At 41.8% G+C, this 19,711-nt stretch overlaps 1 protein-coding gene across 2 annotated transcripts in view; it reads right to left on the minus strand.

The window, feature by feature from the left end:
- sfxn2 (sideroflexin 2) overlaps positions 1–19,599 on the minus strand; it is a 48,000-nt gene extending 28,401 nt beyond the window's left edge. Inside the window, exons 1-8 of one of the 2 annotated variants that reach the window (XM_078413373.1) lie at positions 19,485–19,567; positions 16,429–16,676; positions 11,254–11,433; positions 6,056–6,226; positions 5,673–5,771; positions 4,271–4,346; positions 2,173–2,258; positions 437–497 (exon numbers count right to left, since the gene is read on the minus strand). In XM_078413373.1, the coding sequence (XP_078269499.1) occupies positions 437–497; positions 2,173–2,258; positions 4,271–4,346; positions 5,673–5,771; positions 6,056–6,226; positions 11,254–11,423 (663 nt within the window). In that variant the 5' untranslated portion in view covers positions 11,424–11,433; positions 16,429–16,676; positions 19,485–19,567. Of the gene's footprint in view, positions 1–436; positions 498–2,172; positions 2,259–4,270; positions 4,347–5,672; positions 5,772–6,055; positions 6,227–11,253; positions 11,434–16,428; positions 16,677–19,484 lie in introns of both variants that reach the window. The other variant, XM_078413374.1, reaches the window with a different exon arrangement.
- Positions 19,600–19,711: the final 112 nt, after the last annotated feature.

Raw genomic sequence — 19,711 nt, forward strand, 5'->3', positions numbered from 1 at the left:
AGAGGTTTTTCCAGCCACAACCTGCCTCTGTCGTCCAACACATTAGCCAAAGGGTCAGTTCCCATGTTCTACTGTGTACTGCACACTACTTGTGTGCTGCCTAGGTGAGGTCTGCTGCATGATTTACCCAGGTTGTATGCAAAACAAAGCATTTCACTGTACCGAGGCACATGTGACAATAAAACATAATTGAATCATTGAATCACTGAAATCCATGTGTGGAAAATCTTCCAAACCGTGCCAATATACTTATTAAAAAGTCTTATAAGCATTTAAATTAAAAACATACAAACAATGGATGGGGCACAAAATTGCAGCATTCAAAGATGATTTTTTTTCACTGTCTACTCCAGCCCATTTAATTAGTTGATAAAACAGCCCCCAGTGTGAAAAAAATTCTGCCTTGTTATATCATTTTATTAAAGTGCATATTTACCCTGGATTCTCCAAGCTTATTCTCATTTTCATCAGTCACGCCGATTCCACTTATAATTTCCCTAAAATATAGAAGAATGAATATGACACCGTGAACACCAACTCCTGTGTGAAGTGCATCAACTTGATTCTACAATGGTTGGCAGAATTACAAATAATCTCCCAGTGGCTGAAGGCCATTAATTATATTTATTGATTGTAAATTGAAAACCGTGTCTCCCTGTCACAGGCAGGTTCCCCACCTTCCCAATTGATGCTGCTTTAGACTTTACAGATGCAGCGCGGAAACAGGCCCTTCAGCCCAAGGAGCCCGCGCTGACCAGCTACAAGTGGAGAAGAAGCTATTCCTCAATCGTGCCTTCAAGCTTTTGTACCTTCTGCCCAAAGGGAGAATGGCTGGGGTTAAAAAGGTCCTTGATTATGTTTAGGAAGGAACTGCAGATGCTGGTTTAAACAGTAGGCATAAAAAGCTGGAGTAACTCAACGTCTCTGGAGAAAATGAAAAGGTGACGTTTCGGGTGGAGGAAAGGTCTCGTCCCGAAAAGTCACCTATTCCTTTTCTACGAAGATGCTGTCTGACCCGCTGAGTTATAGACAATAGACAATAGACAATAGGTGCAGGAGTAGGCCATTCAGCCCTTCGAGCCAGCACCGCCACTCCAGCTTTTTGTGTCTATCCTTGATTATGTTGTCTGCTTTCCCAAGGCAGTGTGAAGTATAGAGGGAGTCATTGGAGATGTGGGAGAGGCCTGTTTATGTGATGGTTTGGGCTGAAAAGTGGCTGAAAAGTTGGTTGCTTTCTGGCAGAGCAAAGGGATACCAGCAACCCATTTTCAAATATAAGCTTAATTTATTACCCAGCGCTGGACCCCACTCATTGGAAGGACATCTGTACAGATGTTTGGTGAGGTGAGGAACAGGTTAAGCTGTCCAGTTAGATAGTCCTCTGACAGAGAGCCTCAGCCTTGTCGCTAAGGGTGACTGCAGGAACAAGGTAAGGCAGAGGTTGGACTGGCCCACGACACATGCCAGGGGCGGCACAGTGGTGGAGTTGGGAGGACCACAGTCTAGGGTCCTTCCGCTGCCGGACATGGGGGCAGGGTGTGGTGGAAACACCCCTCCAAATAAGGGATTCTGTGTAAATTTCTGTGTAAATTTGGAAATGAATATCAGCATTGAATGTGCGACCTCCGGAAATGTCGGATGGGGTTTTTGAAAAAAAGATGTTTTGTAAATATTTATTACTTGAATAAAGTATTTTTTGATATTAAAAAAAAAGGAGTTGTTGCCTTACAGTGCAAGAGACCCGGGTTCGATCCTGACTACGTGTGTTGTCTGTGCGGAGGTTTTACATTCTCCCTATGACCACTTGGGCTTTCTCTGGGTGCTCCAATTTCCGATTGCAAGCTGCATGCTGGCACCATGCTGTTCCTATGCTGCTCCTATTTTCTTTAGATTGAAGTGAAAATGTGCTGCCCTTCCAGTTGCTTCAGCCTTTGCTGCCACCTTAAAAAAACATGGAATTCATAATCTCCTCCAATCTTTCCTCCACCTGGGGGACCACAGGCTTTCAATATTCAAGGCTGGTGAGAACAAAAAGCCAACTCTGGATTTCTCTTCAGATTAATGAAGCCCTTTGAAGGGCCTCTGACAAACATATTATAAAAGCCGACATTTAATAACCAAAAACTAAGTGGATGAAGGATGAAATAATTGTTTAAAAAAAATTGGACTTACTGCTGTCTCATCATTGGAATGTTTACGCAGTTAGCAGCTGCCACGGCAACAAAAGGGACCCAACGGGCCAACAGGGGTGGAGCTTTCTGGGGAGAGAGAGAATGAGAAAGAAAACAACGCATAAATCTCTTTCGTTGGCTGTCCAGAGTAACAATGAGTTCGTTTGTTCTGCAGAAAAGTAATGAGGTGAAGGAATGAGCCAGATCACACTGACTGCCTACAGCAGAGGAATGGAATGCAGAGAACAGAAGCTGGGAGTAGCCCTGATGGTACTGACCTTCCTACCTGGCCCCTCAGTTCGAATGGCAAACACTTCCTATCTGGACCCTCAGCTCTAGTGGGCTGCACTTCCTACCCTGCCCCTCGTCTTGAGTGCGTATCACATCCTACCTGGCCCCTCGGCTTTAGACTTTAGAGATACAGCACGGAAACGGGCCCTTCGGCCCACCGAGTCTGCACCGACCAGCAATTACCCCATACACTAGCACTATCCTACACATTAGGGGCAATTTACAATTTTACTGACGCCAATTAACCTACAAACCTGTATGTCTTTGGAATGTCAAGGAAACCAGAGCACCCAGAGAAAGCCCACGTGGTCACAGGGAGAATGTACAAACTCGGTGCAGACAGCTCCCTTAGTCAGTATTGAACTTGGGTCTCTGGCACTGTGAGGTAGCAATTCTAAAATCAGTGGATAAATAGTTTCAAATCCAGTCAATTTTGCTTGCATGTTTCCATTAGTGTTATTCTGGAACACAATGTCTTCGGCTCTTTTGTGTGGCGCAATTGGTAGAGCTGTTGCCTCATAACTCCAGAGAACTGGGTGCAATCCTGACCTCGGATGCTGTCTGCGTGGAGTTTGCACAGTCTCCCTATTAAATACTACAACCTCCAAATAAACTCTGAACTACATAGACTATTATTGTCATTATTACACTATTATTGCTCTTTTTTTATGTGTACGTACGTATATGTGCATGTGTGCGGGGGGGGGGGGGGGTTATATATATATATATATATATATATATATATATATATATATATATATATAGGTGGGTATGTATATATATATACACAATGAACTTTTTTTTTCTCGTTTATTATATTGTTTACAGTGTACTCTGCTTACATATTATGTTGTGCTGCTGGAAGTAAGAATGTCATTGTTCTATCTGGGACATATGACAATAAAACACTCTTAACCACATGTGTTTCCTCCACGTATTCTGGTTTCCACCCACTTCCCAAAGACGTGCAAGTTTGTAAGTTAATTGGCCATCTGTATATTGCCCCTGGTGTCTAGGGAGTGAGCACGAAACTCAGATAGCATAAAACTAGTGTGAACGGGTATTCGATGGTCAGTGTGAACTCAGTGGGCCAAAGGGCCTGTTTCCATGTTGCATTTTTCAATCAATCAACATTTTTAAGAATGTGTAGGCTCCATTAACCGCAGAAAAAATCAAAGTCCATAGTTACACCCCACAGTTTGCATTGTATTGCACCCGAATTTCTATTTCTACACCATTGATTGATAAAGGAAAGATGAAAATCTCTCATAGAGTCATACAGCGAGGAAATAGACCCAATTTGCCATGCTGACCAACACTAGTTCCACCTTCCTGCATTTGGCCCATATATCCCTCCAAACCTATCCTATCCATGTACCTGTCAAAATGTTTCTTAAAAGTTGTGTTAGTACCTGCCTCAACTACCTACTCTGACAACTCATTCCATACACCCACCACTCTTTGTGCAAAAAAGTTACCCCTCGGGTTCCTATTAAATCTTTCCCCCTTCATCTTAAACCAAAGTCCTCTTGTCCTTGAATCCCCTACTCTGGGCAAAAGACTCTATGCATTTAACTGATCTATTCCTCTCATGATCTTGTACACCTCTATAACATCATCACTCATCCTCCCGCACTCCAACAAATAAAGTCCTAAGCTGTTCATCCTCCCTCTATTGCTTAGGCCCACGTGTCCTGACAACATCCTCATAAATCTTCTCTGCACCCTTTCTAGCTTGATAACATTTTTCCTTTATCATTCTTTCAATGTTCTCAAGGCAAATTTCTAGTGCCAAGTCATCGCTGTACCTTTGTGTAGAGGTTCAATCCAACAGCAGTGGCCAGGGCAGTGCTGGTTGCAGTTAAGTATGCAACGCCTATTTGTCTAAACATTAAGGGAAAGAAAGCTTGTTGAAAATGTACCTCATTTAAAAACAAAGTATATATATTTCATCTTCCACACCCATTTCCAACGGGCTTCCGTCACTACCAACAAGGAACAGGCTACTACGCATGACACACAAGGTCCATTTCACATCAATACTAGAGTCAGATGACAGAGGGCCAATTAACTTACAAACCCACGCGTCTTTGGGATGTGGGAGAAAATAATATCAGGGGGGGATGGACACAAAGTGCTGGAGGAACTCAGCAGGTCAAGCAGCATCTCTAGAAGAAAAGGAAGGGTGACGTTTCAGATTGGGACCCTTCTTCAGACCGACCACAGACACTGACCAGAAAGGTTTAGAAGAATATGGGCCAAACTCAAGCAAATGAGACTAGTTTAGATGGCGCATCTCGGTCGACATGAATGAGTTGGGCTGAAGGGTCCGTTTCCATTCTGTACGACTCCATGACCCCTGCAATACCTACCAAGTGGCCAACCGAAAGGATAATGTGAATTTAAGGCCAAGATAAGATCTATTTTAAGAACTTGAAACTTGAAGGGCACAAATGGCGCCCAAAACGTGGCGATTCATTGAAGTCTAATGCCTGAAAATTGTATCGCCCAGGTTCGGGAGCAGCTTCTCCCCTACAACCATCAGGCTATTAAACACGACAACCTGCATATAAGCTCCGAACTACATAGACTTGGGGGCCACTATTTTTACTTTATATATAGTATATTTATTTTGTGTTTATAATGGTGTTTACAGAATACTATTTTTACAAGTAAGAATGGCATTGTTCTGTTTCAGGACATATGACACCCCTTAAACATAAAACACTTAACTCTTGGCTCATTAAAGTCTACCATACACTACAATCGTTGCACTATTGTACTTATTTATGATTATGCTTATGTCTCGTACGATTTCATGGAATTAATGTCAAACAAAGAATTTCACTGTATCGAGGTACATGTGACAATAAATTACTATTGAACTATTGCATTGCAATGAAGAATGGGCGCTGGTTATCTGTCTGTCTGTAGATAAGGCCACCCAAGAGAGTAGGAAAGGAAAGAAAAGCATCGCAATACTCTTTTAATTTGACAAAGAACAGGACAGCTGTGCTGAAAAAATCCAAAACTGAGCTGCCAAGTCCAATAATAGCTGCACAAGATGTCCCATTTTCAATGAATAAGACCAACCAATTTTCTGGCTGCGTTCGTAGCTTGTTGCTTGCGGATGAACAAAGAGGGAGTAAGACACAACCGGATTAGAACTAAAGACTTACTTTGTGCTCGATAAAGAGCCAAAACACTTACTTTGCACTTATTGGCGATGCAGCATTTCTATTAGTGTAGTTGACCAAGGCATTGAATGACTGATTTACCCACTGCCAAAATACCACAGCTGGAACAGTCCTGAAAGGAATGCATGAACAATTACTGGTGATGAATTAAGCTCTTGCAAGTAGCCCAAGACGATAACCCCATCAGACATAGGAGCAGAATTAGGCCATTCAGCCAATTGAGTCCACCCCGCCATTCGATGTTGGCCGATCTATTCCCCCGTCGTAAATTACCCAAGTTGTAAACTACCCAAGTCCTACGTTATCCGAATCCTAAATTACCCAAGACCTATATTGCCCAAGTCCTGAACTGCCCAAGTCCTGAACTGCCCAAGTCCTGATCTGCCCAAATCCTACCTGTAAAACTGTAGCATTAAGCCAGTGATTGCCATGCCTCCAGGGACTTGAAAGGACATTCGCCCAATTATGTTCATCCTGTCTCCGCTGTCGGGGTGGAACGCAGAGTCGTAGAGCTTCTTTGCGTACAGCAACTGTTCCCTGGTCGTACCCGGGGGTAGAGTGCCAGCTCTGGAAAAATAAAACAGAAACAATGCGGATCGTCAAATTTTCCCTTCACATTTTTGCCCCATTTGACAGCTGGTCAAAATATGGGTCACAATAGCGATCGGTAACCCTACAATACCCAACTCTTGCTGCAATACCCAACTCTCAAGCAACAAGACTTCCATTTACATAGGAAAAAAAGAAACAAAATGCTGGAGTAATTCAAACCATGTTTTGTTCCCAAACTATGCTGTGAGGCATTCTGATAAAATGCTTTCTACGGCGCATCTGTGGAAGTTTGTGAGGGTTGTTGGGGACATTCTAAACTTCCTAAGCCTTCTAAGGAAGTAGAGGCATTGATGTGCTTTCTAGGCCGTGGCTTTGATATGGTTGGTCCAGGACAAATGGCTGGTGATATTTACTCCTAGAAACTTGAAGCTTTCAACCATCTCTAATTCAGCGCCATCAATGTATATGTGTAATTCTTACTTGCAATACAATACAATACAATACAATACAATATGTCTTTATTGTCATTGTACCCAGGGGTACAACGAGATTGGGAATGCGCCTCCCATACAATGCAATAATTTAAGTAATTAACAGCAACCCAACGAAACGAAACAATTGTAACAGTTTTTAGACAGGGTAAAGTGCAAGCAGTAGTAGCACAATAGATTTGTAAACACTATACTCTAATATAATAAACAAAATTTTAAAAGTTCAATAAATAAAACAAAAACATTAAAAACAAAACAAACCCCACAGGTCCCTAGTGCAACCCAAGCCGTTTGGAGTTTGGAATTTAGTTAGAGTTCGTGGCATTCAATAACTTGATGGTTGTTGGCAAGAAGCTGTTCCTGAACCTGGACGTAGCCGTTTTCAGTTTCTAAACCTTCTTCCTGAAGGCAGGAGTGAAATGAGAGCATAGCCAGGGTGGTGTGGGGTCCTTGATAGATTTAGACAATAGACGCAGGAGTAGGCCATTCGGCCCTTCGAGCTGGCACCACCATTCAATGTGATCATGGCATAGACCAAACAAAAATGATAATGAGGTAAAAGAGGAAGAAACAAGAAACTGCACACGCTGGAATATTGAGCAAAACACAAAGTGCTGGAGGAACTCAGGAAGTCAGACAGTATCTGGGGGATAATGGACAGGCGAAGTTTCAGGTTTGAAGAAGTGTCCTGACCTGAAACGTCACATGTCTATTCTCTCCCCAGATACCTCCCGAGCTGCTGAATTCCATCCAGCATTCTGTGTTTTGTTGAGGACGTATTAGAATGGACGGTTAAAAATTGAGAGATTTTGGAGCACAGCTTAAAAAAGTTATTGGTGGAAAGGTTTAAAGAGATGATTAGAGAGGTTAGGGCAAAGGCAGTTTAGACTTTAGATGTTAGATATACAGTGCGGAAACAGGCTCTTTGGCCTACTGAGTCTGCGCCGACTAGCGATCACCCCATACATTAACACTGTCTTACACAGGAAGGATAATTTTACAACTTACCTATCCAATTAACCTACAAACCTGTACGTCTTTGGAGTGTGGGAGGAAACTGGAGCACCGGGAGAAAACCCAGGCGGTCATAGGAAGAATGTACAAATTCCATACTGACAGCACCCACAGTCAGGACCAACTAGTTTTTTTGGTGCTGTAAGGCAACAACTGTACCGCTGCGCCACTGTGCCGCCCTGACAAAATGGATTGAGGGTGCAAAACAAGACAAAGACAACAGCGTTCTCGAAGAGTTGTGGCCCATCCAAAATTAGAATCATCACATCAAATTTATTTAAAAATCATGATTCTTTGATTCTTTTCCTCTGCTATTTACAAGTTCTGATGAAGGTTCTTGAACTGAAAAACTTCATCAATTACTCATCCGACTGGTGCAGTCTGACTTACTGAGTCATTCCATCATTTTCTATTTTTATTCTATTTACAAAGATCCATGTTTGCTGACTTTAACTTGCAAAATTCTGCCAAGGTTCTCTTTGAGGTAAACGTCTTTGTCTGAAACGTTTGTTCATGGAAATGATGTGACATTATCAAAGAGTTAGCATGAACATGATGGGCCAAATGGCCTCTGCATGGAGTGTAACCATTCTATGACTCGAAGTAACAGTGCAGGAAAAGCAGATCAAGCACAAATCAAGGGCACAAAGGGTAGACAATCAGAACCTATTTCCCATGACAGAAATATCAAAGTTAGAGGGCATTGCTTTAAGGAGAGTTTAAAGGAGATACGCAGGGCAAGTTTTTTTTTACACACAGAGGGTGGTGGATGCCTGGAACTAACTAATTATAACTTGCAATAAAAATCTTTAAAGAAATACATTAATGATTTTTTTCCTCAATTGTTGAGTCAGACAGTCCAGTAAATCTAAAATTTCTGGTAGTCTTGGTCACAAGACTTGAGAATGTGTTGTTTGCATAATACATCATCAAATATGTGCAAATGAAATTCAGCAGGAAGGTCATTTACACAATGTCACAGGTAAATGGCAAAGGACTGAAAGCAAGGTGAGAATTTGTTCAAGCAGAAAACTATTATTATCCTGAATGCATTGCCTGAAATGGCATAAAAGTGAATTCATAATTAACTTTCAAAGGAAAACGGAATAAATACATATTGGGGATAAAATGAAGAGATATGGGGAGAGGAGTAATCACATTCAAAGAGCCAGCACAATAGGGCAAGTAACCTCCTCTGCTGCTGTGGTCTATTGTAATAGAGACTTCTAGAGAGTCATACAGCACGGAAACAGGCCCTTCAGCCCAACTTGACCATGCTGACCAAGATGTCCCAGCTACACTAGTTCCACCTGCCCGTTTTTAGCCCATATCCCTCTATATTTTTCCTATCCATGTACCTGTTCAAATATCTTTTAAATATTGTTATAGAACATTTGTTTGTATGTTCTCCGTGTGACCACATAGGTTTTCTCAGATTACTCCAGTTTCCTCCCACACTCCAAAGACATACAGGTTTGTAGGTTAATTGGTTTCAGTAAAAATTGTAAATTGGCCCTAGTGTGTAGGATAGTGTTAGTGTGTGGGGTGATTGCTGGTTGGCGCTGACTCGGTGGGCCGAAGGGCCTGTTTCCGCGCTGTATCTCTAAAGTCTACAGTACATCAGTAATTCCTAACCACCCGCAGATGCTGCCTGACCCGCCGAGTTCCTCCAGCACTTTGTTTTCACAAATTCCAGTTTGTGCATTCTCTCATCACAACATGAAAAGAGAGCTTCACCTTAAAAAAAACACTTTGTGTACACTGATTGATTAGGTTCTGGTATACACTGCTGGTGGGGGGATGGATCCAGATTAAAACATGGCATTCAAAGGGAGTTGGATAACTAGTTACGTATGTGTGTGTTTTGTGTGTATGTATGTGTGCGTGTGTATATATATATATATTTTTTTTAAATTAAAAAAAATAAAATATATATATATATATGTGTATATTTGTATGTGTATATATACAAACACTGAACTTTGTTTTTCTCTCTCTCGTTTATTATATTGTTTGCAGTGTACTATGTTTACATAGTCTGTTGTGCTGCTGCAAGTAAGAATTTCATTGTTCTATCTGGGACACATGACAATAAAACACTCTTGACTCTCTAAAATACAAAGATCTGCAGGGCCACCTGGGAGTGGTACTAATTGGATTGCAGTCGCCCAGAGGCAACACAGAGCTGATGAGCCGAATGTCCTCCCATCTCCTAACATGACTGTGTTTTCAGAATATTTTAGGAGATCTGCTAAAAAGTCACTTTCTTTTCCCCTTCCAGTATATGCGTTAGGGTTTCTACTGGCGATTGTGGTAAAGATAGACACAAAGTGCTGGAGTAACTCAGCGGGTTAGGCAGCATCTCTGGTGAAAAAGATGGGTGACGTTTTGGGTCTGGACCCTGCTTCAGACACCCAACCAGAATCCTCACCCATACTTTTTCTCCAGAGATGCTGCCCGCCTCGCTTTGATAGACACACATAAACCAACATCTGCAGTTCTTTGTGTCTATCTTGTTTTGTGTCCTTATCGAACGTTTCCAGTATTTTAAACAGCTTTAAACTGGGTTTGCCTAACTGGAGTTGTCTCTTCTTTAGCTTTTTAAAGTTATTTTTTTGGTACATCGTGGGAATCAAGTTAGAGAATCTATCCCAGATGAAAGGATAGGTTGATGAGATCATGGTGGCAAGGCACATAAACAGCTGTGTGAATTTGCAAGATTTTGCCTGCAAAAGAGATAAGTGGGAGAAGCAAACCCCGTTCCAAATCCTGAAAAAAAAGTAAAAATATTATCCTGGCAAACAGCATCCTTGGCATCTGTCATTTGAAAAGGACTGTGCCCTATCAAGAAAAATGAATTACAGCACTCTCTGTGGAAATGAGGGTGGTAATTCTGTGGGTTAATAAAGCAGGGACATTGCCAACAAATTAGCACAGTTCGTTTGAGGAATAAACACTGTGGGTAACCAAAGGATATTGGACAGGGTTTCAAAAAAAAAAAAAAAAATCTGTGAAGAAGGGCTTGGATGTCAGGGGCATCTAAAAGGACTGTATGGTCATTTCCTCACAAGACCATTACACATAGGAGCAGAATTAAGCCATTCAGCCCATTGAGTCTGCTCCACCATTCGATCATGGCTGAACTATTTTTCCTGCTCAATTGCATTCTTCTCTTTTCTCGCTGGAAGCTTTGATGCTCTTACTAATCAAGAACCTATAAGATCTCCACTTTAAAAATACCCAATGACGTGGGCTCTACTGCTGTCTGTGGCAATGAATTCCACAGATTCACTGCCCTCTGACTAAAGAAATTCATCCTCATCTCCATTCTAAAGATACACCTATTTTTGACTATGGGTGTCTGGGGTTATGCGGCGAAGGCAGAAGAATGGGGTTGAGAAGGAAAGATAGATCAGCCATGATTCAATGGCGGAGTAAACTTGATGGGCCGAATGGCCCAATTCCGTTCCTAGAACTTATGAATTTATGTTAATCTCAATGTGCTGGTTTACTAGGCTGGAATAATGAATTGCGTACCTGCAACTGTCCACCAGATCCTTTGCCTTATCGAGGTTTGCATTGGATACAATCACTGTGCGTGGGTCTGTGATGTTGAAAAAGTGCTTTAACCGTCCCATGAAAGTGCTCTGATCCCATCTCGGGGAGTCAATGTTAAATTTACTGAGATCCATCATGTTTCCTGCCATTGTTCAAAATCTGAAAGAAAAGATGTTTTCAAGGCTTTTTATTTCAGGAGTGCTTAGAATATCAATCAAGTGAGGCATTTTAGAAGAACATAAGACAAGGGAGCAGAATTAGGCCATTCCCCCCCCAACAGGTCTGCTCCGTCATTCAATCATGGCTGATCTGTTTTTTTCCTCCAAAGCCCATTCTCCTGCCTTCTCCCCGTAACCTTTGACACCCTTACTAATCAACAATGTGTCAATCGCCACTTTAAAAATACCCAATGACTTGGCCTTCACCACAGGCTGTGGCAATGAATACCACAGATTTACCACCCTCCGACTAAAGAAATTCCTCCTCATCTCTGTTCTGAAGGTATGTCCTTTCATCCTGAGGCTGTGCTCTCTGGTCCTGGACTCTCCCTCTCCTCTCCACACCCACTATCTTGGCCTTTCATTATTCGATAGGTTTCAATGAGGCCAAGTACAGGCCCAGAGCTAAACACTACACGAGAGCAACCTTTCTCAAAGGTACGTTTGAAATTTTTCCAAATACCAGACAGATTATAAATGTTTTCTCTCTCATTACCCTCACAGATCAAGCTGCCATTGAAGGTTCACTTGGTGAAATCACTATGTGATGAATAAGTAATAGATTATTTACATTGAATTCTCCAATTTCAGGTAACTAACCTACAATGAAATCTTTATTCCTTCCGCCCCACCCATCACCCCTTCCCTGCACACCACCTGGATTCCCTGTGTAGGTTTTTTTCGGGTGCTCCGGTTTCCTCCCACACTCCAAAGACGTACAGGTATGTCAGTTAATTCGCTTTGGTGAAATTGTAAAATTGTCCTTAGTGTGTGTCGGATAGTGTTAGTGCAGGGAGGAAATCGCTGGTCAGCGCGGGCTCGGTGGGCCGAAAGACCCGATTCCTCACCGTAACCTAACTTCACCTGAACTCTAAATATGACGCCTTTCACAAGCACATGATGTGCCTGATCTCCCTACACTTGAGAAGTTCATCGACTGTAATCAACATTGTGGAAGGTACAGCAGCAATTTTTGTGTTTGGTTGTTATTTTTTAATTGGCCTCACAACACCCGGCATTTCAGCTGTGTGACATGACCCAATGTCGGCAGCTCCCACTCCCAACTGTTGCTGAATTTAGAAGGAGACGCAGCGACTTCAATATAATCCTAATACTGCGCCAGGAATGCAAATCTTCCTCCCCCAACCTTGACAGCAAATGCAAGACGTCTCCCCAACTCGCACTGTCAACCTTGTGACGCCACTTTGAGAGGAGCTGTTTATTTTAGCCATGGGATAACACAAGGTTTACTCTGCCCCATTGAAATAATCCCATCACTACCAGCAGGAAAACTTACATTTCATTAGCTTGCACTGAATTTAAATTCCAAGCCCCGATATGCAAAAAAAACCCTCAAAATGCAATGTTTAAGAGGCTTTTAGATAGGTACGTGGATATGCAGGGAATGGAGGGATATAGATCAGGTGCAGACATATGAGATTAGTTTATCTTCATAAGTTCATAAATGCACATGTTACAAGAACAGAATTAGGCCATTCAGCCCATCATCTACTGCCTCATTCAATCATGGCCGATCTATCCTTCCCTCCCAACCCCATTCTCCTGCCTTCTCCCCATAACCTTTGACACTCTTACTAATCAACAACCTGTCAATCTCGATTTTTAAAATATCCAATGGCCTCCACTGCAGTCTGTGCCAATGAATTCCACAGATTCACCACCTTCCTACTCAAGAAATTCCTCCTCATCTCCTTTCTAAAGGTATATCCTTTTATTCTGAGGCTTTGGCCTCTGGTCCTAGACTCACCCACTAGTCTTAGCATCTTGAATGGCACTGACATTGTGGGCCGAAGGGCCTGTTCCTGTGTCGTATTTTTCATTGTTCTATTTTCTATGACACAAAAATTAGTGGAGTTGTGGACTGAAGGTTGTCAAAGGCTACAGCAAGATATACATCAGTTACAGATATGGGTGTTTAGACTGAGCTACTGTGACATGTTGTACCTTCAGAAGTCAAATGTATGGGGAAAGTATACAAGTCACAAGTAAAAATACAATTTTAACTTCAGGGCGACACAGTGGTGCAGCAGTGGATTTGCTGCCTCACAGCATCAGTGTCCGATCTTGACTACAGGTGCTATCTGTACGGAGTTTGCACGTTTCTCCAGTTTCCTCCCACATTCCAGACGTGAGGGTTTGTAGGTTAATTGGCTTCTGTAAATTATCCCTAGTGTGTAGGATAAAACTAGTGTTCGGGGTGATTGTTGGTTGGCGCGGACTCAGTGGGCCGAAGGGCACGTTTCCACGCTGTATCTCCATATTAAACTAAACTAAGGCAAGACCTTTAACAGCCTTGATGTACAGAGAAATCTTAAGGTACAAGTCCGGAGTTTCAATGCCGTATCAATGTTTCCAATCCTTCCCTTGCTAAGCCTCACTGCACCAGAGACTCGGGGTTTGATCCTGACTTCGGGTGCTGTCTGTATGGAGTTTGCACATTCTCCCTGTGACCATGTGGGTTTCCTTTGGTTTTCTCCCACATCCCAAAGAGGTGCGGGCGTATGTTAATTGGCCCTCCGTAAATTGCCCCTAGTGTGTAAGGAGTGGGTTAACTTAGAACCAGTGTGAACGGGTGATCAATGGTTGGCGTGGACTCAGTGGGCTGAATGTCCTGTTTCCATGCTGCATCATTAAAATGAAATAAACTAATCAGCATGCAAATAAATGCAAAAGGAAACAGTCTAAAAACAAGCAAATCAAGATTTCATTAAAATTACAGGTTTAATGACTGATCAGAGTTGCACTTTCATACAATCCCTTCCCCAATCTCTTGAAAAAGAACTCCATGTCTTGTTTCCAGATCTCACCTAGGACCTTAGAAGATGATCAGTCACTCCATAAAAATAATCCAAGGGCAGAAATCAAAAATCTAGACTTTACCAAGTAATTTAATAACTTTTTTTACTGAATGTGCCATCTCCATTTTGATCTTTATTCCTCTATTAACAGTGGTGGTACCAGTTGCCTAAGTTCCCTGCTCTATTTAGGAATAACCTTCCTAAATATTTGCCCCCGTCACCCTTCCTTTAAGAGACTGCTTATTTCTTTCATCAGCTGTTTGGTTAACTCTTCTAATATCATATGCAGTTGCACACCAAATATTGTCTGGCAAAGCTCACAAACCGAACAGGATACAAAAGTGCTGGAGTAACACAATGGGTCAGACAGCATCTCCGGGAAACATGCATACGTGAAGTTTTGGGTCGGCACCCTTCTTCAGACTTCGGTCCCTAGTTCATAGTTTTAGTTCAAGCAGTGTAACTCAGTGGGTCAGGCAGTATCTCTGGAGAACTCCAGCACTTCATGTCCTTTTGGGCAAGAAGTTGGCATGGTCACGGTGAGCAGAAGTGCTAGTTTAGTTGATAACGGAACCCGTTTCTGTGCTGTACAACTCTATGACTCTAGGAGAAAGAGTATTTTTCAATAATAAAACTTGCACATTTACCGACAGCTCAAAGAAACATTATACGACATTTGAAGCTTAACAGATGGTGGGTATAGAGTTGCAAAGAGCAATTCAATCAAGCAGTTGTGATTGCCTATTAAATAGTTTATTACATTACCAAAGATTGGAATGTACCATCTGAGATGGACACCATGTCAACTGTTTGAGTCTTTGTGCGTTTTGGATAAAATAACATTTTGGACCTCTTTTAAAGTGGAATTTTTGAGGCAAGTACATTGTTACTAAGTGAGCCATTGGTTAAAAGCAGTAGAGCTTAAACATTAGTGGCCTGGCTGCATTAGACTTTTAATGAAATTACATATCCAAATTGTTTCTTTATTTACTTGTACGTGACCGCTATCGAAACATAGATAAGTTCATTTGTTTTTCTAATTTAGTTCATGGATTCAATTCGGCATAGTGCCGCAGCTGGTAGAGCTGCTGTCTCATAGTGCCAGCGACCCGTGTTCAATCCTGACTCTGGGTGCTGTCTGTACAAAGTTTGTACGTTCTCCCTGTGACCGCGTTTTCTTTCGGTTTCCTCTCACATTTTCAAGACGTACAGGTTTGAAGGTTAATTGACCAGTAAATTATAAAATGTCCCTAGTGTGCAAGATAATGCTAGTGTACAGGGTGATCGCTGGTCGGTGCAGATTTGGTGGGCCGGAGGGCCTGTTTCCACACTGTATCTCAAAATTCAAAAGTCAAAAAGGCATACGGGTTTGTAGGTTAATTGGCTGTTGTAAAAATCGCCCCCAGTTTGTGGGGAGTGGATGAGCAAGTGGGATAGCATGGAACTAGTGGGAATGGGTGATCAATGGTTGGTGTGGGCTGAAGAGCCTGTTTCCATGCAGTATTCGAGATGTGCATGCATATACTCAGGACTCACACCTCATTACGATCACGAGTCTCACAGGCAAGACATCTGCTGTCGTGGGTGGACATAAAGCATTTGAAGGACACTAATGCCTACATATGATGAACACAAACATACTGCTCCTCCTGAGAGAGGACCAGTGAAAAGATAACCACCATCAAACTGCATGACTGATTCACCAAACATGTACCTGAAGGTAATGTCTTGAAAATTCAATTAAAGATCAACTTAACGGCTCCATTTCATGAAAATGCAGTAAGCGATTTGATTCATGGTAAAACGTCTATCTGTTACAGTTCTTTAAGGACACATAAACACGAGCTAAAGGAAAGTGGTTACTTTATCTGAATGGCTAAGGACAAAGGACCATCGGGCCAAAAGAGGATTATTTAGCAAAAGGAGAGAAATAATCACCTCTCGGATCCATAGAAACATATAGCATGGAAATAGGCCCTTCGGCCCAACTTGTCCGTGCTGACCAAAATGCCCCATCTACACTAGTCCCATTTGCAAGTGTGTGGCCAAAATCCCTTAAATGTTTTCCTATCCATGTACCTGTCCAAGTGTCTTTTAAATGCTGTTATAGTACTTGCCTCAACTACCTCCTCTGGCAGTTCATTCCATACACCCACCAACCTCTAATCCAACATTAGGTCAGTCTGAAGAAGGGTCTCGACCCAAAACATCACCAATTCCTTTACTCCAGATATGCTGTCTGCCCGCTGAGTTACTCCAGCTCTTTGTGTCTATCTTCGATTTAAACCAGCATCTGCAGTTCCTTCCTACACATCCGGTCAGTCGTGATGCAGAATATGGAAGGTCATTGATTTCAATGTGGATTCTACGGAAATGGATTAGGGTACAACGGAGAAAGCAAAAACATTTATTTTTATTTAAAATCGTTGAAAACATTAGCGACGCAGTGGTGCTGGTTTCCGACGGGCACAGTGACGGACGTACCACACATCTCTGTCCTCCATACAGCTAGCAAGCTCCTCTTTTGTCTCTACATATGCGTCAACCAAAAACATTGGTTAACTTTAATGCCCTTAAACAGCACTTTTAGCTACAAATAATTAAACATTAAAGAATAAAGCCTTGTTAATTAATTGCTTTAATAGTTCCTAAGTATCTCCAAAAACCACACAATGGCCAACCGCTGACATTCTCGTCAAGTGTTTTATTGTCATATGTCCCAAAATGGAACAATTAAATTCTTACTTACAGCAGCACAACAGATATGTCAACATAGTACTCTGTAAAACCCATAATATACTATAAAAGTTATAGTCTACGTGCATATAAAAAAAACACAAACAAACAATAATAGTACAAAGATAAAAATAATACCCCCAAGTCTCTGTAGTTCGGAGCTTACTTGGAAGTTATAGTGTTTAATAGCCTGATAGGTTGTAGGGAAGAGTTGTTCCTGAACCTGGACTTTAAATTTTTCAGGCTTCTATTTCTTCCGCCCGATGGCAGCAGTGAATGAGAGTGTGGCCAGGGTGGTGGACAAACCCAATTAGAATAAAAAGCAAGTCTGCGTTAGTGGCAGAGGTCTTAGGAGTTTCATAAATTCTTGCGAGTTTAGTTAAATTAGACAAGATTGCATTGGAACATGCAAGATACCCGGATTGGTTGCTATTGCAGATGGTGAGATACATATAGTATCAAAATAGTTAGAGAGAAATTAGTTATCTGGAGGCTTGTGAACTCTCGCAACTCTCTACACAAAAGGGCTGTGCATGGAGAGTCTTTCATGGTAATGCAGGCCAAGATCAATATATTTTGGGAATCTTTTGAGTATATTCACTCTGCAAGATTAATGAGTATGAAACAGTTTATAGAATCACAGGGTAATTTAGTACAGAAGGAGCTAGCTAAATTCTCCAATTTATGCCACCAATTTCAATCCAGTCATGTCCCGTTTCATCACTTTTCCCATTGGCCCCTGTAAATTTGTTTCTACCTCAAATATTCACCTTCCTCTTAAAGGCTCCAGCATTGAATTCCAAATACTAACCACCTGTTGGTTAACCAAATTCTTCTTCACATTGTTATTAGTGCTAGACAGAATGCACAATAAGCAGCAACGTGAAGAAGAAATTTATTATTTTAGTTTAATTTATTGTCATGTGCACCAAGGTACAGAGAAAAGCTTATTTTTGTTACATGTTATCCAGTCAGTGGCAAGACTATATATGATTACAATCAAACCTTCTGCGGTGTACAGATACAGTATAAAGGGAATAACATTTAGTGCAAGATAAAGTCAAGTAAAGTCCAATTAAAGATAGTCCGAGGGTTTCCAATGAGGTCGATGGTAGCTCAGGACTGCTTTCTAGTTGGTGATAGGATGGTTCAGTTGCCTGATAACAGCTAAGAAGAAACTGTCCTTAAATCTGGAGATTTGTGCTTTCACCCTTTTATACCTCTTGCCTGCTGGGAGATGGGAGAAGTAAGAATGTCCAGGGCAAGACTCATCCTTGATTATCCTGGTGGCCTTGCCGAGGCAGCGTGAAGTGTAGATGAACTCAATGGAAGGGAGGTTGGTTCATGTGATCGTCTAGACTGCTTCCACAATTCCCTGCAATTTCTTGTGGTCTAGGATGGAGCTGTTCCCAACAGGTGGCTAGAATTTGGAATCCTTTGCCAGAAAACAGATCCATTGATAACCGTCTAGAAAGAACTGAATATTCAAGGATGGAAAAAATTGCTGGGATTTGTGGGAAAAGTAGGATGTGGGCGTAACTGGATTGAAACAACCGGTTGGAGGAATCTAATTGCTTCCTTCTGTATTATATTACCCAATGATTCTATAAATTGCTGCATAACTAACCTTGCAAAGTGAATTCATTCAAAAGGTACCAAAACTAACTCAAAACAGCAAAAGGTTACTTCCTTGGCCTACCCCACTTAAATATATTTGCCTTAAAGTAAAGGTAATGCAATATTCCTCTTCAAAACTTCTTATATTCGTTTTGGAATACTTATCACAAACTTGGAGGCAATGTTGAACGATTGTCCACATTGGCAATCATAATTCTCTGGACACCTTGGACGTTGCTGGATTTAGCAGTCACCGAATAATACGAAACACACCACGGGTTATATATACACTGAGTACCATTGACCAGAAATAAATAAAATGTGCACCCTTTTTATACCTTCCTTCCAATACGAGCAACTTAAACGTGGCAAATAATTATCATGCAAGTCATAGAGTTGCAGAAACCCCTAGAACAGAATGCAAGTTCTGCAATCGTGATTACTTAACAGTTTTTAAAAGATTTAAAAACAAATTAAAAGCAGCATGTGGTCAAAGGTGCTCTGACACGAGAGGAACGAACAATTAAGAAGGGGGCAAATAATTATCATGCAATTCACAAAGCTGCAGGGACCCCTGGAACAAAATGCAAGTTCTGCAATTGTGATTGCTAAGCAGTTTTTTGTTAAGGTAAAAAAATTAAAATTGAAAGCAGTAAATGGACAAAATGAGCTTTGACACGGGTGCAGAATTGCTGAGGCAAGAATGACAGCTGCCCCAGGGACTCGCAGCATGTGGGGAACAATCACTACGGGATAAGGAGCAGCTCAGGTCCAAGACGAGTAAAATGGCAAGAATATTGCAACATGGTTACCAACATACCTGAGCATTTATTTGTTACAAGCGCGTTAGGCGGCAAAATAAAGCATGAACTTGGCTGCTTTTCCCTCCAAAGGGGACGTAGGCGTCCAATTAGCGTGCGCCGATCATCCCCCGCCTCCCCTTCCCATCGCCCACCCCTCCCCCCTTGCGTCAGACCACTCTTGTCATTAGGTGGATACGTCACGGAAATGCGGAGGGGAGGGGGAGGGGCGAGCGTGGCCGGGGAT

Source organism: Rhinoraja longicauda, chromosome 16 (genome assembly GCF_053455715.1).
Source record: "Rhinoraja longicauda isolate Sanriku21f chromosome 16, sRhiLon1.1, whole genome shotgun sequence".
In the NCBI taxonomy this organism is placed as follows: domain Eukaryota; kingdom Metazoa; phylum Chordata; class Chondrichthyes; order Rajiformes; family Arhynchobatidae; genus Rhinoraja; species Rhinoraja longicauda.